The sequence below is a fragment of the Maylandia zebra genome, linkage group LG5, assembly GCF_041146795.1.
Source record: "Maylandia zebra isolate NMK-2024a linkage group LG5, Mzebra_GT3a, whole genome shotgun sequence".
NCBI classification, from domain to species: domain Eukaryota; kingdom Metazoa; phylum Chordata; class Actinopteri; order Cichliformes; family Cichlidae; genus Maylandia; species Maylandia zebra.
In genome coordinates, this window is record NC_135171.1 from 21785329 (window position 1) to 21807488 (window position 22160).

The 22160-nt window shown below is 39.6% G+C and overlaps 1 protein-coding gene across 1 annotated transcript in view; it reads left to right on the forward strand.

Annotated features, from left to right (window-relative positions):
* Window positions 1-1768: 1768 nt before the first annotated feature.
* The window catches only part of tex264a (testis expressed 264, ER-phagy receptor a), a 79733-nt gene continuing 59341 nt past the window's right edge, over window positions 1769-22160 (forward strand). Inside the window, exons 1-2 of the mRNA XM_004544836.3 lie at window positions 1769-2262; window positions 14672-14893. Coding sequence (XP_004544893.1) covers window positions 2005-2262; window positions 14672-14893 — 480 coding nt within the window. The 5' untranslated portion in view covers window positions 1769-2004. The remainder of the gene's footprint in view (window positions 2263-14671; window positions 14894-22160) is intronic.

Sequence of the window (22160 nt, forward strand, 5' to 3'; positions counted from 1 at the left end):
TTTTGATTGTTTCATTTAATTTTCAAGACCTCTCTTTTCCAGATCTTGTATAAAATGGTATGTCCTGTCATTAGTTTAATATCACCATAATAATGTAGTGTTTTGACACGCTCTGTCATTTGAGGCAATGTTAGAGAACTTGCGTTTTTTTCTTTGTATTGTAAGCCTGGGAAAATCACATCACAGTGCTCAGGCTCAACAAATCCTGTAATGAGGGACAGCACTGATTAGTGTAAGCTCTAAAGGAAAGGAAACAATATATATTTGATACTTTAAGGTCCTGGAGACTCATTTATGAGCATTTAATAACAGCGCTTGATGGTTAAAATTCTACATTAGAGTAAAAAACAACAACTCTTAAATAGTGCCATTCCTTATGTACTATGGATCTCTAGCTATGAACAGTGAATCATAGTTTTTGCTTTTGCTGATATAAAAGCACAGGATTTCACATTAAAGTTGTATTACATGATAATTAAAGAAATATGACGTGACAGCTTTGGGGAAAGTTTCACCTCACAAAGAACAGATGCTGCTTTGAATGAATGTATAAGAGTTTTCTGCTCCTGAAACTTAAAGTATTGGATTTTCTTTTTTGCAGGGTTATTATAGAGTTTTTATTGATAATACATTATGGCTTGAATGCTGTTAAAATACCTGAGGAGGAGAGAAATCCTCTACAGGTCCAATGCACAATTTATTATTTAACACATCACCAAGGAAATTGAAATAGTGCCTTTGTGCTAGTTTTATTGTGTCTATTCCGTGTAGTTTAAAACTAACATTTTTATTTCAGTAGATAGTAGCACACATTTCTATGTAGCAGCCTTTATTTCAGCAATGTTGATCATATATCGTAATGCACTATATCACAAAATTTCCATCAGCAGCACTTGAAAACAGCATGAGACAGGTACACAAAATATGTTTGCTGAAATATAATCAGCATTTCTCTGCTTATAATCATGAATCTAGTAAATTAATAAAATTAGGAACAAAAAGAGTTAGCAAACAGGATGTGATGTGAACAGTACGTGATAAATTAGATGCTTTCCAAAATGCAGCTGACTGAAATGGAACAATACACCAAAACTGGCTGCAGCACATTGATCTGCCAAACAATGATAACTTGTCACACTTCATACTCATGATCTAAGTGGTTTAGAGCTGATAGCACTGAGGAGATTAAACATGGTTTGTGTCTCTGGTCCCAGGAACTAAATAAGCATTGAGGACCTCTAATCTGATGGTGAGTGTACACATCATCTTGTGTTGTTTCTGGTAGTTTTCTGTGAAAAGCAGGAAAATAGTGCATCTGTTTTTTTTTTGTTTTTGTTTTCTGCCACGCCGCTCCTGTCCCAAATAGTACTCCAGACTTGTTCTGGTATGCCTGCGCATACTGTAATGATAATATCCACCAAATTCTGCTTACATGTATTTTTTATATGAGTATTTTTGAATTTACACCGTTACCTGAACGTTGTCACACTATAAAGCAGTAATGTTTGATTTCAGTTTTTTATTTATCAATTTATTTATTTATTTTTAGACTTGTTCATATTAATGGAAAGGGGGTGCTATTGAAAATAATGAGTATTTCTTTGCGTCCAAGCCGGATTTTCGAAGCTCAGTAGGAGTAATATTCATTTAGTATTACGTGTTATACGGTTATTTGCTATTTTACCGACGTAATTTACAAAAAACCAACAAGTCCTTTAAATAAAACATAAACGCCTCCCCCCGAGGTGAATAAGCTTGGTCTGACCGGGAAGCGTGTACCTTTGTTTGGGGAAATAACTAGCTTTCCGCTGTGCTTGGACTTTGTGTAGCTATTTCGGCTTAAAAAACAACAACAATTCAGCACTGACTTTTGAATAGTCCCGATTCTTGTGCCGTGTTATTTGAGCCATTAGGACGACAGCGTCGGTGCGAGAGTGACCCGAAGGAGGACGTTTAGCACCAGATTTTGCAGTGTCTGCAGCTATTGTACCGCCTTGAGAGACCATGTCCGATTTGTTTCTGCTGCTGCTGATAATTGTCCTTCTGCTGTGTTTGGTTGTGACGGTGGGGAGCTTACTGCTGTACGCGGGGGTCCTGTCAGACATTGTCATTAAGACTGGACCGCCGCCAATTAGAAATGTCACCATTGCTTATAAGTTTAAAGAGGGACCATACAAGGACTGCGGTGCAGCCTACACTGAGAGCTGCAGCATTGGGCCAAAGCTGAACGCCATCGGTGTCTTCTACGATGACCCCAAGCAGGTGAGACCGTGAGACGTAGCACCTGTTACCGTAATGTTTAACTACACAGCACTGAAGGTGTATTTACATTTGACCCCGTGACATAACATCGAAATCCAATGTACTCTGTTAGCAGATAAGATATTGCAGCCAGTAAGATATACTGACCTGCAGAGTGTCCTAAAGGTCACTCAAAGGCTCACAATGTATATTGAAAACTTAGACTGTTGCATCATTTAACATTGAGCTGTGATTGTCTGTGTAGTGGACTTAACAATACCCCTGAAAAAAAAAAAGTAAAATATGACCATGGCTTCAATAAGTGCTGGTTATTTTCTTGATAAATTGTCTTTTTATAATGTGTTAGTAAGTAAAACATTTCGCACGCAAAACAAAGCAGCACAGATCAGATATATAGCATCCATGCAGTATAAGAGACTCCTCTAAGGCTGACTAAAACCTGTGTTACAAAACTTTCCAGTAAGAAAGTCTTCTAAGTTTAATTTTATCACACAAAAAACTCCTTCCTTTAATGAACAAATATACATGTTAGCATTTGATAAAGATTGCCTTTATATTTAAAAGTATTGTCAGTATGTGTAGCATTATTGTATTGTCTCTAAAATCACCTCACAATTTCCCAGCAGCTACAGTTACATCTTTAATTGAATTCTTTTCTCCATGCAGTATCCTGTCATTGGAAAGTGCTTATGTTGGCATTTTTTGCTTTAAATGTAAATGCATTTGTATTTAAATATAAATACATGTATTTTACTAAAGCTACGAAACATCGGCTAAGTTGTTAAGTGGCCACTGATCCCTTTTGGATAATAAAAAAATCTTTTTGCTCTAAATACTGTTTATTCATATTTTTTCATGGCACTGAACTGCGTGAGCAGATTTATTTCAGTGTCATTTACTGTGTGTAGCTCAGTGGCTTTTATATACAAGCTGTCTTTTAAAGTAACTGAGCTTGAATGATGAAACCAGTCGGCTATTCATTGCCACGTTGCACTGTTGATATTGTTTCCCCACTCATCTGTGGCTCCAAGGCACTTTGGCATTTGCCTGTTTCTGACTCAGAAATGGTAACCAGACTCCTGACTATAAGGGCAAACACAGCCTCTTCACATGTGTCTAGGAAAAGCTGACAGATGTCTGAAAATGTAGCGGGTTCTGCTGTAGCCTAAATGAATTATATTACAGTCACAATCCAGATAAAAGAAGCAATGAATATCCTTTTGTCAGATGGATCCAGATCCAAATTTTGCATAACCGGGTCATTCCTCAGCTGAGAACTGCGGTTATTTCCTGCTTTCATTCTACATACTGCTGGGCATCACGAGTTGTGTTTTTAGTCAACAAAAAGAGTCTGTTCAATAGCTGATGGGAGTGTTCATTGAGTTCCCAGCTGGTATGGGAGCAGCACAAACACTGTGCAGTTTGATGAAATTTCACAGTTGCAAGTTATTTTCTATATATAGCTTAGTCGTTGACTTAAAAAAAAACCTAACACTTAGGCTCTGTTTGCTTATATTGCATCAGTCCTTCTGACACAGGGTAAGGAAGGTGAGTGTACATTGTTGGACGAGCTGACCTAGCTGACAAACAGTGTGGCAAAATAGAGGCATTTGACACAACTTCAGTCTATGTGGTGGTCAAGGAGCAGTGTCATGTGTGTAAGAGTTTCAGAATTTCTATATGGCCAGATCACAATTCGGTTCCCTTTATAGAATAAAGAATGTGACACAACAGCATAACTGTCTGTATTTCTGCTTACACCCACTGTTTTCTCTGTCTTTTTTTAACTGAAGTCTTTTAGTAGAAGCTCTGACTGTGAGTCATGCCAGTGGAAAGTTCTGGGTAAAGACTAATTGAAGAGCTTTTAAAACTTTTTTGCTGGTGCTGGAGTTTGTGGAGAGTCTGGCTCATAGGGTGTCTACAGAACACACAGATTACTATATAGATCGCATGACTCTTGCAACTGGAAAAAAGCAGTGTGATGAGGAATTAGGCTTTACTGGGGTAAAGTAAGTAGGCAAGTATTTGAACTTAACTGACAGGTTTGAGGTTCTTAGTGCAAATTTTCAATCCCTTTTTGACCTGACTCTTTGTCAACCCACGGCTCTTCACTGTTTTCAAAGTGACATGACATTCTGATTACTCCCCACCATCCGCAGGAGTAAACATAAATTGCAAAAGTGCCACATGGCTTAACTTTTGCTGAAAATTTTACTTAACACTAATGTTAAAAAAAAGTTTTTCAAACAGGACTCTAAATTGTAATGCAGTAAATCTGCGTGAAGAGATACAGTTTTTATGTGATCAGATTTGTTTTACTGCTTTTTTATTGCATGAGTTTTATTAGCTGTTACAGCTAGCTGTTTAGACTTTACTTAAGGAAACTATTTACGCCTGCAGTCATGTGAAAAGAAAATGTTCACAGGACTCTGCAGTCACCCTTAATTCTTCCTAAGGAATTAAGATGGTAAATTAGCAGCCAGGTGATGCTCATTAAAAGCAATGGATTAACTGATCATCAGGAAGTGCGAGCACCTCCAAAAAAAGCAGGACTTTTGACAGTTTGCCGCTGTGGAGTCTTCAGGTGTGTGTTAGCACCGTGCCAAAGAGGAAAAACATGAGCAATGACCTTAGAGAAGCAGTTGTTGCTGTCCATCAACCTGGAAACAATTAAAAGGCTATTTCCAAATAATTTGAAGTCCATCATTTTACATTGAGAAATATTATTCACTAGTGGAGAACATTCAACTCTTCACAGGAGTTGACACCAGTGTCAGACCATGCAATGCTCACAGAAATTCTAAAAACAAATCCAAGAGCTACAGGCTTCAGTGAGCATGTTAAATATTAAAGATCATGACAACACAATTAGAAAAAGACTGAACAAGTATGGCCTGTTCGGGAGGGGGAAAAGACTCTTCTCTTTAAAAAGAGCATGTCAGCGCAGTTTAAGTTCAGAACAAATCACACGACTTCTTAATGTCCTTTGGAAAGACCAGAGTGGAGATGTTTGGCCATGTTTGGGGAAAACCAAAAATAGCATATAAGCTCAAATAAACTTTTAAGAATGCTTTACCAAAGTATTCTTAAAAGTGTCAAATGTGAGAACACTGGTCCAGCAGCTTGGCCAAAACTGAGTTGTGTAGCAGGACAATGATCCTGAGCACAGCAGAATACTGAAAATAAAAGAATCAAGGTCCTGCAATGACCAGATCAAAGTTCAGATGCTCCAGATTTAAGACTCACAAACCTCAATTAACTAAAGAAGAATTAACTTGATTAGCTTTAACGAATATTGAGCTAAAATTCCTCCACAACAATGTGAGTGACTGGTAAAGTCATACAGAAAACGATTACTTTAAATTATTGCTGCTAAAAGTGGTTCTACAAGCTACAGGACTTATTTTTTGACAGGGCTGCACTTCCTGTGCAAACTTTCTCTTTCACTTGACTACAACTCTTATTTTCCTTTTGATAGCATGGCCTTACATTATAAGTTATAATAAGTTGGCTTTAAAACAAATGTGCTTGAACACATTCTCATTATGAGTATGCTATACCTAAATTACTAGTAATATAAAGTCAAAAAACATACTGTGCAAAAGGAACAGTATGTTAAGTTTACTTATTTTTATATTTAATACAGATTATTATTTGTTTAACTAGCTTGAAATTTTTTTTTGTTGTAATTTGTGTGTGTCGTGTACTGCATAGCTGCCATAACAGTGCTTTAATGAATATTTCAATAGTAATGTTGAGCGTGAAAACAGGCTGGAAGTCATCAGTGGCTAATGTCTTGGGTTTAGCTTTTGCTAACAGCAAGCCACCACGAGCTTAAGACACACAGACCTTAAAAGCCACCGCACGCATTCGCAAGAATGAAACTATGTACTTATCTGTGTGAAACTGTCAAGGCTCTAAGGGGTTTTCCTGACTCAGAATGGATCTTTGGGCGTTAAGCATAACTGGCCCGCATTCAGAGAAGGCAGTGAATCTGTTACCTTATTCAAAATATGCTGTTTCATAGTTTCGTGTTATATCAGGCCATTAGATTAAAAAATGTCTATCATGCTTGAGTTAATTAAAATCACATTTAATATAACTTGTTAAATGATTAAAGTGCTGGTAAGTAAACTTCACTTCCCCCATCCGCCACCATCAAAAAGAACAATACATAAAGCTCAATGCACTAATTAATATTAAGTCATTTTGGGGTTTTACAGTAGAGGTAGTCCAAAGTGTTGGACTACCTTTGACAATGGCATAAGTCAAAATTGCATACTGCAGAACAAGTAAAAGGCAAGTCATTATTTTAAGGAAAAATGAATACCTGAATTTCTTTATTCAGCAAAGCTGTTTAATATACATTTAAATTGTGCAATAAATGTATGTTTACATGTAAAAAACAGGAGAAGACCACATCTGGAATATGATAATAAAGAGGATAGTCTGGAGCACAGCTGAGATGCAGAATCTTATAATGTTATGCAGTTACCTGACACTCCTTAGTTAAATCAGTAAGAAGGTATTTTAAACTATGCAGTATTTACTTTGATTGTTATCTCCTATCTACTATGTACTGAACGTGCTAAGCTGCACACTGACGGACTCTAGATGGCACTATTAGCGTTGAAATTGAGTTTGTGTGGGAGGAAGGTGCTTCCTCAAAACCACAATTGATCTTTATACTCAATTTATTATAATGGCATAAGTAGTGTGACTCAGCCCAGCCTCTTAGTATTCATTCAGTCAAAATGAGTTTCATCAAATTAAAATAAAATTGGATTTCATACCTGCTTGAGTGGCTGGTCACCATGACACATTACTCCAGTGGTTTTCACTCCTGGCTCTCTATTCCAGGGCATGGCTGGTTTTTCGATGATTCTTCTGCATTCACCTTGCATTCAGATTGAAATACGGTGGCTGTTTAATGACGATGATGAAAGCTAGAAGGGGTCTGTGCCCTGAAAATGTGGATTCAAAACTGACTACGTAAAATAGAGGGCTTCTGTTATAGCAGTGGAATATATTCAGTTGTATATGTGGCAAGTCAGAAGGCTCTTTGACTGTATATTAAAGACATCTCTGTTGCTTATTTATGTCTATACAGTTGTTTGCTTGGTCTTATAATTACCTTAACTTATTATTGCAACAAACCTGAAGGATTGAACCTCAAATTTCAAAATAATCGTTTGGCTCTCAGGTGTCAGTCAGCTGCACAGTGACCCTACACGGCTTGACAATCGAAGGCAGAGAGCTCCCTCGGGATCTCCTGTAATAGAGCTTTGACATAAGCTCCATGACGCGATCCCAGATTGGATAAGTACAGACTAAATCACTGGATTTTGTAGTTGTAGCCCTTTCTTGTGTTGTAGCATGAAAGCGAGTAAAGAATCTACAAGCAGGCTGCCTGTCTGCAAGAAATCTCCAGAGCAGAATTCATTAACAAGAGTGGGCAGCAGTGAGTGCTCCGAGGCCAACGTGTCATGAAGGATAAAGCAGTAAACTACCGGAGGTACTTACAGTTACCAGAAGTAGTTTACTGAGGGACAACTGCGTGCAATTTCACTCCTTCAGTCAAATTAGTGTACAGTACAAATTTACGTCTCACTTTAAATATAATGGCATCTGACTATATGTAAAGGAGCTACATAGCAAATGCAACTGTCTGTGACACTCATAGCATGTTGTGTAAGCATTGAATCTCAAGTAGAGCTGCTATTTGGTTCATCCTCTGATCTGTTGAATTCCCACTTTGTTTTAGCTCTCCGAAGCAAACCAACTCATGGCTCCCCATGACAAGGAGGAGAAAATGAAATGTCATGTGTAGACATATATGGGAGTGGCAGTGAGAGGTGTGGAAGTGCCTTGGAAGAGGGGTATAAATTGGTAGTCTGACTCACCTTGAGAGCATTGCATTGCTCCAATTCATCAATCGGAATTTCAGATCAGAGCGCCGAGCATCGCTTCACTCCCAGTCAGATTTATTAGCATTTTAGTGCTGCTTGTCTGTCTGTCAACAGCAACAACATGAAAGAGGGGCTTCTGGCAAGGGGTTGCCGCTTTTAAAGGTGGATATGAAACGAGAAATAAATACACTCATACCCTGGAGTCTGGTCCCACAGGTCTTCAAGCCAATATTATGCAAGGATATGGACATGCCAACTCTCCCTGTAGTAAAACACCCCATTAATTTTTATGGACTGAGAAAGACACTGAAAATCGAGAACGGGAGCAATCCAGATGGAATCGGTTTAATGGAGAACCGCTTGTGCCCCCCCCCAAATTCGGCTGTCTTCACAAACTGCTTTACTCTTTTTTTTACTCTATAAACTGACATGTTCAGATTAGTCAGTGAAACAAGAGGGTGAAAAATGTCTTTGAATCTTCTGCACCATCCATCTCGTCGTTTCACGCATCTGCTTTTTTTAGGCCGGGATACACAGGATATTGGATTACAGAGCTGAATATTTATTAGACAAGACATGGAGAATGTCTGGAGATGGTGGAGGAATACAGTTGAACATTTTTTAGAGAAAGAGCTAAGCATGTTTGGGGATGAGGGGGTGGATTCATTCATATTTCCTATTAGGGAAGATTAATTCTGTTACATCTCGCTTGATGAGTGCCACGCAGTGTCCAGCTGGCCTTGGAGTGGTAAACCAGCTCCACAACTGTGTGAGGGAAAACTGTGTCCTGCCTCCAGCAGGGTGCTTATCCTCACCAGTAATTATACATGCCAGTGCTCCCAGGATGCCATGTGTAATTACAAACCAAGTCTGAGCACAGCCTAAAGGGACAGAGCTGCACTCGGTGAAAGCAAGAGAGACAAAAAAATGGATTTCCTTTGGCTCCTGACTTAAAGGGCCACTGGGGCCCACACAACATCACATCACTGGATGTATAATCTGATTTGGATGCTTTAGGGCTCACTTAAATTTGAGGACATTTTTATATTTTGAGCTTTCAGTTCAAAAAGTGATTTTGATCCAATATTAAAGTCTAATGCTAAATCACTCAGTTTTCTCAATGATGGTTGATTTTTGCTTTGTGCCTAAATTGTAAAATGAATGGCACAGTTCTTTGTTTTTTTTTTTAGTTGGATACATGTGCTTCCTTTACTTTTGCGATAATTAAGCTGCAAACAGCCCATCACAGCATACCTGTGGTCCCGGTGCTGTGCAGCCTTGCAAGTTTCAATTTCCTTCCTGGTGACTTTGTCTTTGCCGTCTCATCTGCCTGTGGGGGGCGAATGGCTTCCACTCAGCTGAGACAGGTTATTGCTCTGCCACACTGAGGTGAAAGACAGCTCTTGTTGAGAAATTGCTTATCCTGTAGTCTCCTGTTCTTGTTTCTCCCCATGTGTCAAGTTCTTTGCTTGGTCTTTGAAGTGCCCTAAACAACCATCTGGCTCAGTGTTCCAGATATATGGGAAGAAAATGATCCCGTGAACCACTGAGCGGAAAGAGAGAGCTCCCCAGCAAAACCCGCCATACATTTATCCGATCCAGTTGAACCGTAGATGAAATATGATTGTGGTTGTTATCCGCTTTACACAGACTTGGGGTTTTCTTTATGAATGCTGCATTTCCTCCTTGTCATACTTCACTGGGGACACTGATCTGAAGATGGCATAGTGCTTTAAAGAGGGTCTAAATTTGCAGATTTGTTGGCTGCAGTGCAATGAAAGGACCTTGTACTATCACAGCCTCTTTAACTCCAGTCTGTCACGATGGCAAAGCCCAGTTTGCCAACAAGAGCATGAAGGGCAAACATGTCGCATTTGGCTCTAAGTCTTATCATTTTTCAGCACTAATTTCAGTGACACTACTTAGTTTTGTGCTGTAGCAAACTTGACATGAAATAAGAATGATGTATTTATTTATTTAAATCATTGTTTCACAGCTCATAGCTGTGCTGCTATGTTGCCTTTACAGGGTTTACATGGTTTATTTAAAAACCGAGCAATATTAGTCACTCCTTCCCTCCTAGTTTACATTTTAGATTTACTTTTTGGTGAGTGGAAGTTTTCCAGTTTTGTCTTGACTGTGGTGATAATCCTGGATTAAGCAGAGCATGGCATGCTTATTGTGATCCTTTGTTTTATGCTGCGGCAAGGTAGAGAGTTGTCTCCTTGGTGTGTTTGTCCCCAGTCCTCCCTAACCTGCTGACACTTCAGAAATGACCAGTTACAAAGCGCCCCACACTGGAAACAGTGCATACAAAGCACTGAAGGCCAGGAGGCTAGAGATACGGGGCTAAGAGCAAGCAAGATGAAGAAAGTAAATCCTCATTACGTGTCTGCTAATAAAAAATTACCTCTCTCAGCTGCGCTTTTGTATTGTTGGAGAGCACTCATCCATCAAAAAAGAACCCTTGTAGCCTCAAGCAAAGAATTGCTTTTGAAATTACTTTGTCTCTCAACTGGTCCTTAGAGAGCTGGCTTATATGTACAAAACAACTGGCAAATTAAAGGAAAAACCTGAAACTTGACCTCTACCTCGAAGTGATCCAATAGCTCTTTTACCCCTTAGAGGACATTTTCTCATTGGGAGAGTTTAGCCACACTCATCCCCTTAGCAAGAAAATCAGTGAAAATCAATAAAAAGTAGTTATGGCTGATAATGCTAATGTTATGCTGAAAGATCTATATCTATCTATAAGCCTGTATCTATAGCTGCACACACATAAAACACACACATTTACAAGCCACTTTTAAGGAAATTGGGTTTCTACAGCTCGGTACCGAAATATAATATATCTGTGTTCAGTTTCCAAGGTAAAAGCACCACAGTCTTGCCATTATCTATCGCTTTGCTTTTTACTCCCGCCAATCAAAAAGCCACAGTCGGCGTTTCCTCTGCTACCTGTGAGAAATGGTCTTTCAAAATCACAGCTTTGGCAGTGTGGACAGAGGTGAAGAATTTCTGCCTTTCGGACATTTGAACAACTGTGGCGGAGAAGCCAGTACAAGTCAAGTACATGGAGTGTTGTTACTCTCCCTCTCCTAATTGCCTGTAGTTTCTGGGGTGTGTTATCTGAAGGGAAGCAGAGATGAGATGCAGTCAGAGCTGCTGTTTGTTCCTGTTGCTGTGTGGGATGTGAATGATAGCTAGAGCCCTGAATGATATCATTAGTGAACTACTGGTTTGGCTACCACTCTAGTCTATCAGTGCAGAGAGCATGAGAGATGGCGAGATATAAGACGCTGAAGAAAGGCCGTACGTGGGAGGGGTGTTGTTATCCCTTCTGTGTTTGAATGGCTATTGTTTTGTCTTATCATAAACCACCAGTGTTGACAGGGAGTAGCTTTGTACAGAAGCCATGCTGACAGTCCATACATTTGATGCATCCATGTAGGACAGAGGGCGATGCAGGCCAATCCCTGCACATAAATCCATTTGGATAGAGGGGAGAGGCTAAAGAAGAAATCATGTTACTAATGCTGTTTTATTCATCTAAATTTAAATTTAATATATTTTTTAAGCTATAATTAATGTTTTACTTATCTGAAGAGTTTAATTTACTGCACCACATAAAATTGGAAAAAAAAGGTTGTTTGCACTTTTCATTATCTCACCTTGTTGGTGTTATTTTTGTAGTTTATGTGCATGTCTGTTTCTTTTTTGCTTACATTTGGCATCTTCATAAATCGTTTGTGGCGGTGGACAAGAGTACTTCTGCACACGGACAATCTTATGTGCACTTCCATGTGCCTATGAAAAGCAGTTTTTTTGTATCGTGTTTATGGTGCAAAGATTTACTGAATGATTTTAAAAACTAAGTGAAGATAAGGTTCTTGGAAAATCACCCAACGGTTAGAATCACCTTATATTTCAAGACAAACTGACAACAGTTAAAAGGATTTTTACTAAAAGCCACGAAGAGAAATTCACATGGTCACACTTGATAGATACGCTAAGAATTCCACCTGCTGTCTGCAGTTACTAAAGGGAGAGCATGGTTCCTAGCGTCAGTGTTTTTGCTTTAGTACCAGTAATAGTTAGTAACTAGTAATTACATTCCTTTATATGTTACTAGGCTTTTAAATAGAGATGTGTACATGGTTACATTGTTGCGACAATTCACTGTGACACTGCTAACGCAGCCATTGTGACTCCCTGTGTTTGCAGTGACTCATTGCTTCGTTGTAAATAGATCTAGTGTATCTCACGCTGCCATGTATGAATAATTCCCTGTCAAAAGCAGGTGATCTATGTTCTCTGAATCACCACTGAACATGGTGTCATGTGACAGTTAAGATTATCTGCTCATCCCAAACAGACACTGTCAGTCATTATTATTACCCACATGGTACATGCATGCGAGCGGCACCCATGGTTGAGGGGTCTGTGTGTTGAAATATATTTATCTCACCCAACCACAAATAATAATGGATACTTTATTGATCCCCATGGGGAAATTACTTGTTTTTCTCTGCATTTGACCCATTCACTCAGTGAAGCAGTGGGCAGCCCACTAAGCAGGCGCCCGGGGAGCAGTGTGTAGGGACGGTACCTTGCTCAGGGGTACCTCAGGGTAGCCGTTAAGTGGATTCGAACCGCCGACCTTCTGATCATGGGGCGACCATTTTACCTACTGAGCTATCCCTGCCCAACAAATGCTGAAATACAACACAAAAGCTGCTGCATGAACAAAGTAAGACAGCAGCGATGGCACAGTGTAGTAGCAGTGTGGTCAAAAAATAGCTCCGAATGTGAGAAGTGAAATGGAAAAGAAGAGGACGTTGTGGTGTTGAGTCGTGATAATTATGCAAGGATGCCAGGGACATGAAGATGAGCGTCTTCCATCTGTGCCCCCTCGGTGCCAGCCCTCCACAGACATCCACTGTCACAGAGCAGAAACCAGCAGCAGGTCTTAAACACTACACTGTTTTTTGCATGTTTTAACCCATTTGACAGGAGTCACTTAAACTTACTTGTGAAACTTGAACTTACTTGCAAATCCTGCTTTTCTCATCAGCTTTCTGGATTTCACTGTGTTATGAAAATCTCATGGCAGCAATTTAAAATGCCCTTGAATCGGGTAATTTCCCACAGTGAATATTCTATTTTGTATCCAGTTGTTTTGACATAACATTATTTATGTGTCTCTGCAAGTTCTTTTTATACTGTACAGGAATTAATGGGAACCATTAGAATTGCACTCATTCTAAAGAGCCTGTTTGTTGTTCTGCATAAAATTTCCTGCAGTAAGGCAGCATCATCATTATTGGCAGTTTCCTCATGTCTAGGAATTTTAATCTAAGCTACAACTTATTTTACACACGGCTGAAAACTTAGACTCGGGCATCTAAAATACAGTGACAACGCTCATCAAGAAAGGGCAGTTAATATAAAATGTACTGGGGACAAAAACCCAAACTGGTATGGCCCTTTAACCACAGCTCCCACTCTCCTTCTGCAGCAGACAGACTGCAAACAAGCGGATGTGAGTGGGAGATCCGTTGTCAGATCCTTTTCTGACTGACAGCTCACTCAGTGTTTGTTCCTGTGCTTATCTCACATCTGCATGCAGACATGTGGGCACATTAAGAGACATAATGTTGGCAGAAAGGCCTTTAAGTGAGGGAGATCATACCATCCTGTCAGTTTGTGTCTGCTCTCCTCAAATGTCATAAGACAAGACAGACAGTCTCTGCCAGTTCTAGGGGTGATGTTCTGTAGCTGAACCTAGAAATATTACAATATTACTCATCAAATTGATTGTATAATACCTCCAGAATTCAGAGGAAGTAAATTAACTGTGTGGAGAGCCCTGTTATTAATAAATGCTTTTCATGTAAGACAAAACATCCTATTTAGTTATCACTTGAAATGTTTCAAATCATTTTTGCATAAAAATAAGATATTTTGCCCACGGTACGGGCATCGTTTTTAGCACATATACAATTTGGACTACCGTGTATGTGATCTGGCTTTTGGATATCTGGGGTAAGATGTTCACCAGAGCTGGCAGCCCTCTGTCCAGAGACACTTCGGGCTATATGAAGGTGCAACGTCTCAACATGTTTCAGTCAAATGGCTTCTATTTTTACTTGCACACGTGTGTAGTTTTGTGTTGATGCAGCATTAATCCCAACATACAGATTGCATCCTCCAACTCGCTCCCTTTCACTGTACTGAGCCTCTTCATATGCTTTAAAGCACTGCTTGTAATAATCGTAATATATCATAAAATATTGACCTTTTGTTTTTTACTCTGCAAAGAAAAAGTTGTCTATGTGAGCGTGGCTGATTAATAACAACCCTGTGATCAGTTATTTTTTGTCTTTCGTCCAGCTGAAACCTCACGACTTCTTACTCCTTCTACATTAAAGGGCTTGAAATGGGGTTGAACATGCATCATATGCTGTATATTCACTTTTTCTCTCTCTCTGCGCGCTCAGAGGCCACCAGAGAAGTGCCGCTACGTGGTGGGCAGCATCCTGTGTGAGGGTGAAGAGAAGCCAGATGAAGATCTGCAGAAGCTGTATGAGAAGTTTGGCTTCAAGGTGTTTTCTATGCCAGATGTGAGCCATGCTGTGACCACCAGCTTTCCTTGCACCACCCCTCTGTCCCACGTGCTCGGGCCTTACAGAGTGTACCCCAGAATTGCTTCCTACATTGAGGTACATACTCTTTTAAACTTTTTAAACAGTAGTATTGGGTCGAGCTCGCTACTATATTTAGCTACTATATTTAGCTAGCATTCTTAGTGAGCCTTGTTTTCTCATTGGATCTAAACAGTGTGAATATGTTTACAGGTCGTTTATATTCATTCATGCACTCTTCCACATATAGTGTATATCATCATATGAACAAGAGAAGCAGGAGTTTTCTTCCATTTTTCTCTTGTGGTTTTGTCTCTCATTCTTTTCTGCTTGCTGCTTGTAAAAAGTTCCCAGCCTATGTGTCGTTTAATTCATCACATGAGCAGATGAGGTCTTCAAATCATATTTAGACTAGATGAAATAGTAGAAAATGAAGGTGCATATGAGTCCTCCAAGCCCGTATGCTTGGCTCCATTTCCTCAGGACAGGCCTCAAAAAGCTATTGACATTTGCTTATGACATTTACACACATGGTTTCATTTAGGTGCGTCCCGTTGCATGAATAATGCTCCTCGTGTAATTTTGTGTGTAGGGGGACTCGCATGCATGTGCCTGCTTCCGTGTCTGATCATCTGTTTATTTAATATCTGTCTTTTCACAGGAGTTGAAAACACCCCATTATTTTTTAGACAGAAAATGCATTATTATATTTGAAAAAAAAAAAAAGCTCGATCTTTGTGACATTTAGTGTTTCAGAGTGGAACAAACCACCTTTCTCAAATTCGTGACAATGTGTGACAGAAAACTAGTTCACAAAAAAGCTGATTTAGTGTAAGAGGCCTCACATTTGAGTGCAGAAATTCAGTGGTTTGGCTCTAATTCTGTGAACCTTTTATGCTTTATCTGTAAACTGCAGTTTTTCAATTGACAACACAAAGCCATTAAATGATCAGCATGTAGAAGTAAATGGTACCATTATGCCATCACAGTAGTGCCTTACTGCATTTAGTCCTTCATCTGTTATTGTGTTCAGGAAAATGGGTGCAAGGACTGTCCACTGGCTATATCAGCTCAGCCACCACATCAAAGCTGTCGTGTAGGCACAGCTATTTCTCACTTTTTATATTGTTCTCTGTCATCCTGGCCTTCTCTTTAATGCTTCAATTATTGGTACTGAAATAATTGGATTTCTTTTTTCTTAGCTGTCCACTATATCAGGTGGAATGTGAAAATTTGCCTGTATACAATGTCTACATCAATTTGTAGTTTTGTCTTGCCATTTAACTCCTCTGATGCATGCAGTATAGTCTCCTGCTCTTTCTTTTTACCTGCTCTGTCACAGCACAGCTGAACTAAGTGTTAGGGGTTGCAAGAGTAATGACAGAAAAATGAGGGGGGGAGTTAAAAATGACACAAAATATATATTTTAATATGTCATATTTTCCAAGTATGTAGTTTGAAGCTGCCTCTGGTTGGGATAACTAGGACCAACTTTAGCCATTATACTAATACACAGTCTAACCTTATGATCTTTGAAGTATGTGGCGCTCTATGAGCTGTAACACCCGATTTTTAGAGGCAGGACAAACTGTAATATGTGCACTGACACAGAATAAATGGTCTAAAGTCAAAGCCACTGCATCCCTAAATGTTAAGATCTAGTAGTAGTTATATAATCATAGCTAGTGTCAGTGTGCGTTTCTTGTGAGCTTGCAGCTGTGTCTTTTATGCTGGGATCCGTTTTCACTCACACACTTGTGTGTGTGTGTGTGTGTGCGAGACAGAAATGCTTAGTCCGTCAGTTGACCTGAGTGCTGCGACAGGTTGTTGCACTCAGGGTTTAGGAGCTTCCTCTGTGGGCTAATAACACCCACTGACAAGAGCACTATGCATACTAGCTGCAGCACGGCTCATGAATAATGGAATATGGTTTAGTGTGGCTTGGTCTAAGGGGAAGGTATGTGAATGTATTAGAAATGTATACATACATGTATGATTAATGGAGTAGATGTGTAGTTTGAGGGAGTTTGAAAGGAGCGTAAGACTTGTGTGACAGTTTTGCACAAACCGTACATATTCTTTCTACTAAATTTTTGTGCTAGTCTGTGTATAAATGATTAAAAGAACTTTTCTCCAACTGCATCTAAACACAAGCCTGGAGAGAATGGCTAAACAGAAAGTGGGCCATGAAATCCTCACATGTGTATAATAATAATTATATACTCTTTTTCTTAAATTACTCAAAGCAGCGACACTGTTGGGATTGTGGAGCAGAGACGGGTGACGTACAATCAGTTTCTGAGAGTGTTTGGAGAGCGTGAGAGTGTTTTCTCAGGGATTTTAGTAAACCTACTGGCTTCTTGTAATGCTTCTGCTATCTGTGAGCAGGTTAAGTGCCTAACTGCCCTTTTGGACCTCAGCACTTTCTTTGTGTGTCCAGCCATGGGGCAGACTGAAACAATAACTCAGGCTGGGAATTTGGCTCCATTCCACTTAGGCTGTGTGTTATTTAGGGCTGTCACCACAACAGATTGGCTCTATCTGGTTAAAAGAATTCACTTTAATCGTGTTAGTGGATGTGTAGTGTAGATTATTAAAAAGAACAGTGCTGTTGATGTGCTTTGTCTCACTCTCAAAATAAGGCGTGTAACCATAATAATACAAAAGCTGTACAAGAACTGGGCAATGAGACAATTGGGAGGATTATTCATTCTCCTTCTCTTTCTCTCACCTCCACTCTTAACTTGACCATCTATTGTGCTATTGCTGCAGAAGAAAAGAGCGAGAACATACAGCCTATAGGAAAACACGAGAGAGCTACAGCTGATGTGTGGACTCTGAGAGGTCAGGCAGATCATTCCTGCTTTTGTAATATTGCTGCTCACATTCACGGCAGGATAAAACAACCCTTAGGCCACCGTGAAATTTCCCTGGTGCTCCTGACTGCGAGTCAGCCACTTGTCTTTTATCCACAAAGCATAACAGTATTTAAACTATAATATCTTCAGCATGTGTTGGTTTGACTATTAAAAGCAAATTAAAATGTCAGTGAATTTGTCATATTAGATTAATGCCTGAGGTCTTGGCCATTTATGTTTAATATCACTTCAAATGAAAGCAATGATTGAACAGGTAAGACAGCAGGACTGGTATCTTCTCTGAGTTGTAAAAATGCCAGTGTTGAAAGAAAAGGAAAAATTAGAGGACAAAGGAGTAGCTGTCACGCTACATTAAAGGACTGAGCAAGCCCAGGACCTACAGAATCAAAGCAAACAATCAGTGTGCTGTTATTTTGGTGTTCGCCCCAGAAAAAAAAACGGCAATAGTCCCCGTGAGCAGAAGCAAGATGAGATGCTGATAGCCCCCGTCCATTTACCAATCCATTTATCTGAATCAAGCTTAAACATCATAAAAGCATCTTTCCCCTCATTTCCCTCTATACTGTGTCATAGGATGATGTTGTATGCCCTGCAGGTGCCTCAACAATTAAAAGAATTATATTTATAAACCTCCTGAAATATCCTGCATTTGTATCATCCGAGGTTTGTGACTGTATACGAATGCAGTCTATCGTAACCCATAAGAACCCACGTTTTTATGGGTGTCGCCGTCCTTTTACAGATTGAAGAAAGTTTCTGTTTCAGCAATTATATAGTTTTCTTGACAGTGAAAGTGTGTCTGGGCTTTTATGGGTTAATTTTGCTTCATAGGTTACTTAGATCATATTTAAAGATAAGATATGTTTTATATAGAGAAGAGGGGAAATCGTAAACAGTGCAGACTAACAAATCATTGCCCACAAAAATACTGTAAGCGGAACTGGGAAAGCTTAAATCTTTATCAGCATTAAAGCTCAATTTCCTTGGTTTTCACAGTAGTGCCTGGAAGGAAAGTCTAAGCAATTTAGCACTGTCACAAAGATAAATAACTGGAATATTGTTTTGAGCTCAGCCTGAATTAGAATTGTGCATCAAAGCCCACAGCCCACAGTTTGAGGAGTATGGGTCTGTTGCGATGACAGGTCGGCAACAGTTGAAGCTAATAACTTGAGTGGCCAGCTTTGTGTGTCACGGGGGCACGAGCTGTCCAGAAGCAGCTGTGAAGACGTGCTAAGTGCGATCTAATATGAAGCCTGCTCCCATTTCTTCATTTTCTGTATGACTTCAGATACTCACTCTGCAGTGGACGGTGGAAGTCCACACAATGCAGAACTGACCAGGAATGTTTAAAAGAAGAAGCCGATTGCAAGTTCAGACAATCTAATATGATCTTAAAAAAAGATAAACGCTTTGTAGCTTGATGGATCAGAAAACTGCAGTCTGCAAACTTCTAACTGGACAGTGGTCAGTAGCGGATATTTGATTCAGGACTTCCTGTTCCACATCCCAGTTATTGTTTATGAATGCAAACACATTTTAAAACCTTTTAAAATGTCTGTGAAGGTTCTCAGTCATCCAGGTCATCGTAGTCAAAGGAGCTTGCAAAGAAAAGCGTCTGGACTTCTTTAAGTTGCTTGAAGACGTTTCACCTCTCATCCGAGAAGCTTCTTCAGTTCTGAGGTCAAATGGTGGAGAGTCCCAGATATAAACCTAGTGGGAGTGACCCCCCACAGAGGGACAAAAGGACCCCCTGATGATCCTCTAATCGCCTGAGCCAAGGTGTGAAACTGGGTGTGGGTCTCAATCAGCCAGGGTTTCGGGTGAGTTCATTGTGAAACCTGGCCCCACCTTATCATGCGAATTCCTGAGATCAGATGGCCCAGGATGTGAGTGGGCGTTAAGGCGTCTGGGGAGGGAACTCAAAACTGGATTATAGATGGCAGAGAGTTGGTGTCATAAACCACCGCCTCTGTTCAAAGATGGTCGCTCACAGTGGACATATATGGCTTCTTTCACTCCTCTTTCCTAGTGGGGGGTCACTCCCACTAGGTTTAAATCTGGGACTCACCACCATTTGACCTTAGAACTGAAGAAGCTTCTCGGATGCGAGGTGAAACGTCTTCAAGCAACTTAAAGAAGTCCAGACGCTTTTCTTTGCAAGCTCCTTTGAAAACCTAAATGAACTAATTAACCTAAATTTAAGAAACCTAAATTAAACGTATATTAGGAGAAATCCTCATCCTTCATTATTTGTCATGAAAGTAAAAAAAAAAAATACTGAATATTCCCGCCCTGATCAATTTTAAAGTACACCAAGTCCATCACTGATGTCATTAGTTTAAAATTGTAAAAGTAAAATAAAAATATTTGCAATGTAAAGTATTTATCCCTTTTTTAAAAAATCTTTTCTTCCTTAAAAATAACATGTAAACTACAGGCAATATGTAAATCTTCTCAAAGGAGATGAGCTGCTTCTCTATATCATGATACTCAGATTGTTGTTCACAAAACATCTGATAATGTCACCCAAGGTTCTGCAGTGTTGTCTTCTTAAGTATGAATACTTGATCTATGAATAATGAAATGAGTTGCAGCCCAGACTGTCTTCCACTGCACTGATGCCGAAGTGTTGCTGTTAATCGCTGGTAAAATCCTCACTGTTTTCACCTTTTTAAGTTAGTGACACCCTTCATGCTCCGCCACCGCACAGTGTTGATTCCTCACCTTCATTCTGCTCATGGTTTATTCACCAGCCACTCTTCCTCATCCTCTTTGATCTTATTATTTGCTGAATTAAATATAGAAATTTTGTTTTGGTTGTCCACAACATCTATATTTCATGCAATGGCTTGATTAGAGGTTATCCAGAGGAACTGTGCTGATTTCAGGTGTATCCACAGAGTAAACAACTGAAGTGCCCTTCGCTCTGGTTAGATGGTTCTGTGGTTGAATATAAATGTGTCTGTTCAGTCACAGCCAGCCATTGTTTTTGCAACCACTTTATGCTTTAGAAGTATGCTTTTGCTTTGAGGTTTTTCTGTCATCAAAGTCAGAATTGTTTTGGCTTCTAGAAAACTCAGAGATATCTGTTCTTAACATATCTTTCTTGTCTGTTTGTCTGTAGTCAGTGTTTGTGCCTTGTACCAGCCATGTACCCCTCGCGTGCAGCTGAAAAACTACATGCTGTCTGTCAGGCAGCATGATGGTGAATGGGAATTGAACACAGAGAATGAGTGGCTGTTGCTTCTACATTACTGTTTTGCCTCATGTTGTTGTTGTTGTGTGTGAGTTATTTTCTACAAAGTCAGGTAGAGGAATCCTCCCACTTACTGCCCCCATCCCAGCTTGTCTGAATATCAAGCTTTGTAGTAGAGCCTTTTTTTCTCCCGGTACTTGGATGAGAAAGCTGTGTTCAGGTACATGTTTAAGGGCTGAATTGTTATGCAGATACCTACTCGTTTTTGCTTTGTTCTACAGTATATTGTATACAGCCCAGACCCCCTGGGAATGTAGGCACTATAGCTTTTCAAAGGTGCTTTGGTTGTTTGCATATAAGGATATCTGATTAGTGCTGTTTTGTTTTTTTTTGCTTTGCCCAACACTCCCCATTTGTGTCACTGTGTAAAGTATGTGATATGCAGTGAGTGCAATATACTAATATGCTTTCCTTGGTTTGTGTGTGATCGATCTGTCTGTCTGTCTGTCTGTCTGTATCTATATACAGAGTATTTGCCATAAGAAAAGAAAGGAACTGCGCATACTGCATGAAAATTAAGCGAGCAGAGAAATACTATATTAGGAGTTTGGCAATTTGAAATTACTTTTCCTACATACCCAAGTGAGGTAAATGTACAGATGTCTTATGAAAGTAAGTACCTTTACCCACTTTATGAATTTATCTGGGATCAAAAAACAGCTCTTCAGCATATGGCGATTTAAAACTGCAGGCCAGGAAATAAAAACAAAACAAAACAACCAAAAACATACCAGAGTTTGATCCACTGAGAGAAACCCTTATTAGAAAGACTATAGTTTTTTTTCCCTCTTATATTACAGTGTACAAGGGTGTAAGGTGTAAGTGGGACCTACAACCACAGTTTGACATTAAACCTTTCACTGGAATTTGTCCTTTAAATATCCCACATTGTATTTTTTTTCTTTGGGCTTATTCCTACAGTGATTATTAACTCAGGAGTCTGTATTGTTTACAAATCAGGTTGATTAGTTTAATTATTTTAAATAGCGCTAATATGTGTCTCTGTGTAAAGATGATTTACCTAATTAAAGATATATGTGTTAGTTTGAGTTAGGAAAATGGGTGTGGCAGTATTGGTGGGGCATGACCATCTAGAGTCACTCCCTATGACAGATTTATACTTTTATTTATAATTATCCATCCATCCATTCGCTGGGAAAGGCGCTGGAGCCTTTCCCAGCTTTCTTAGGGCGAGAGGCAGGGTAGACCC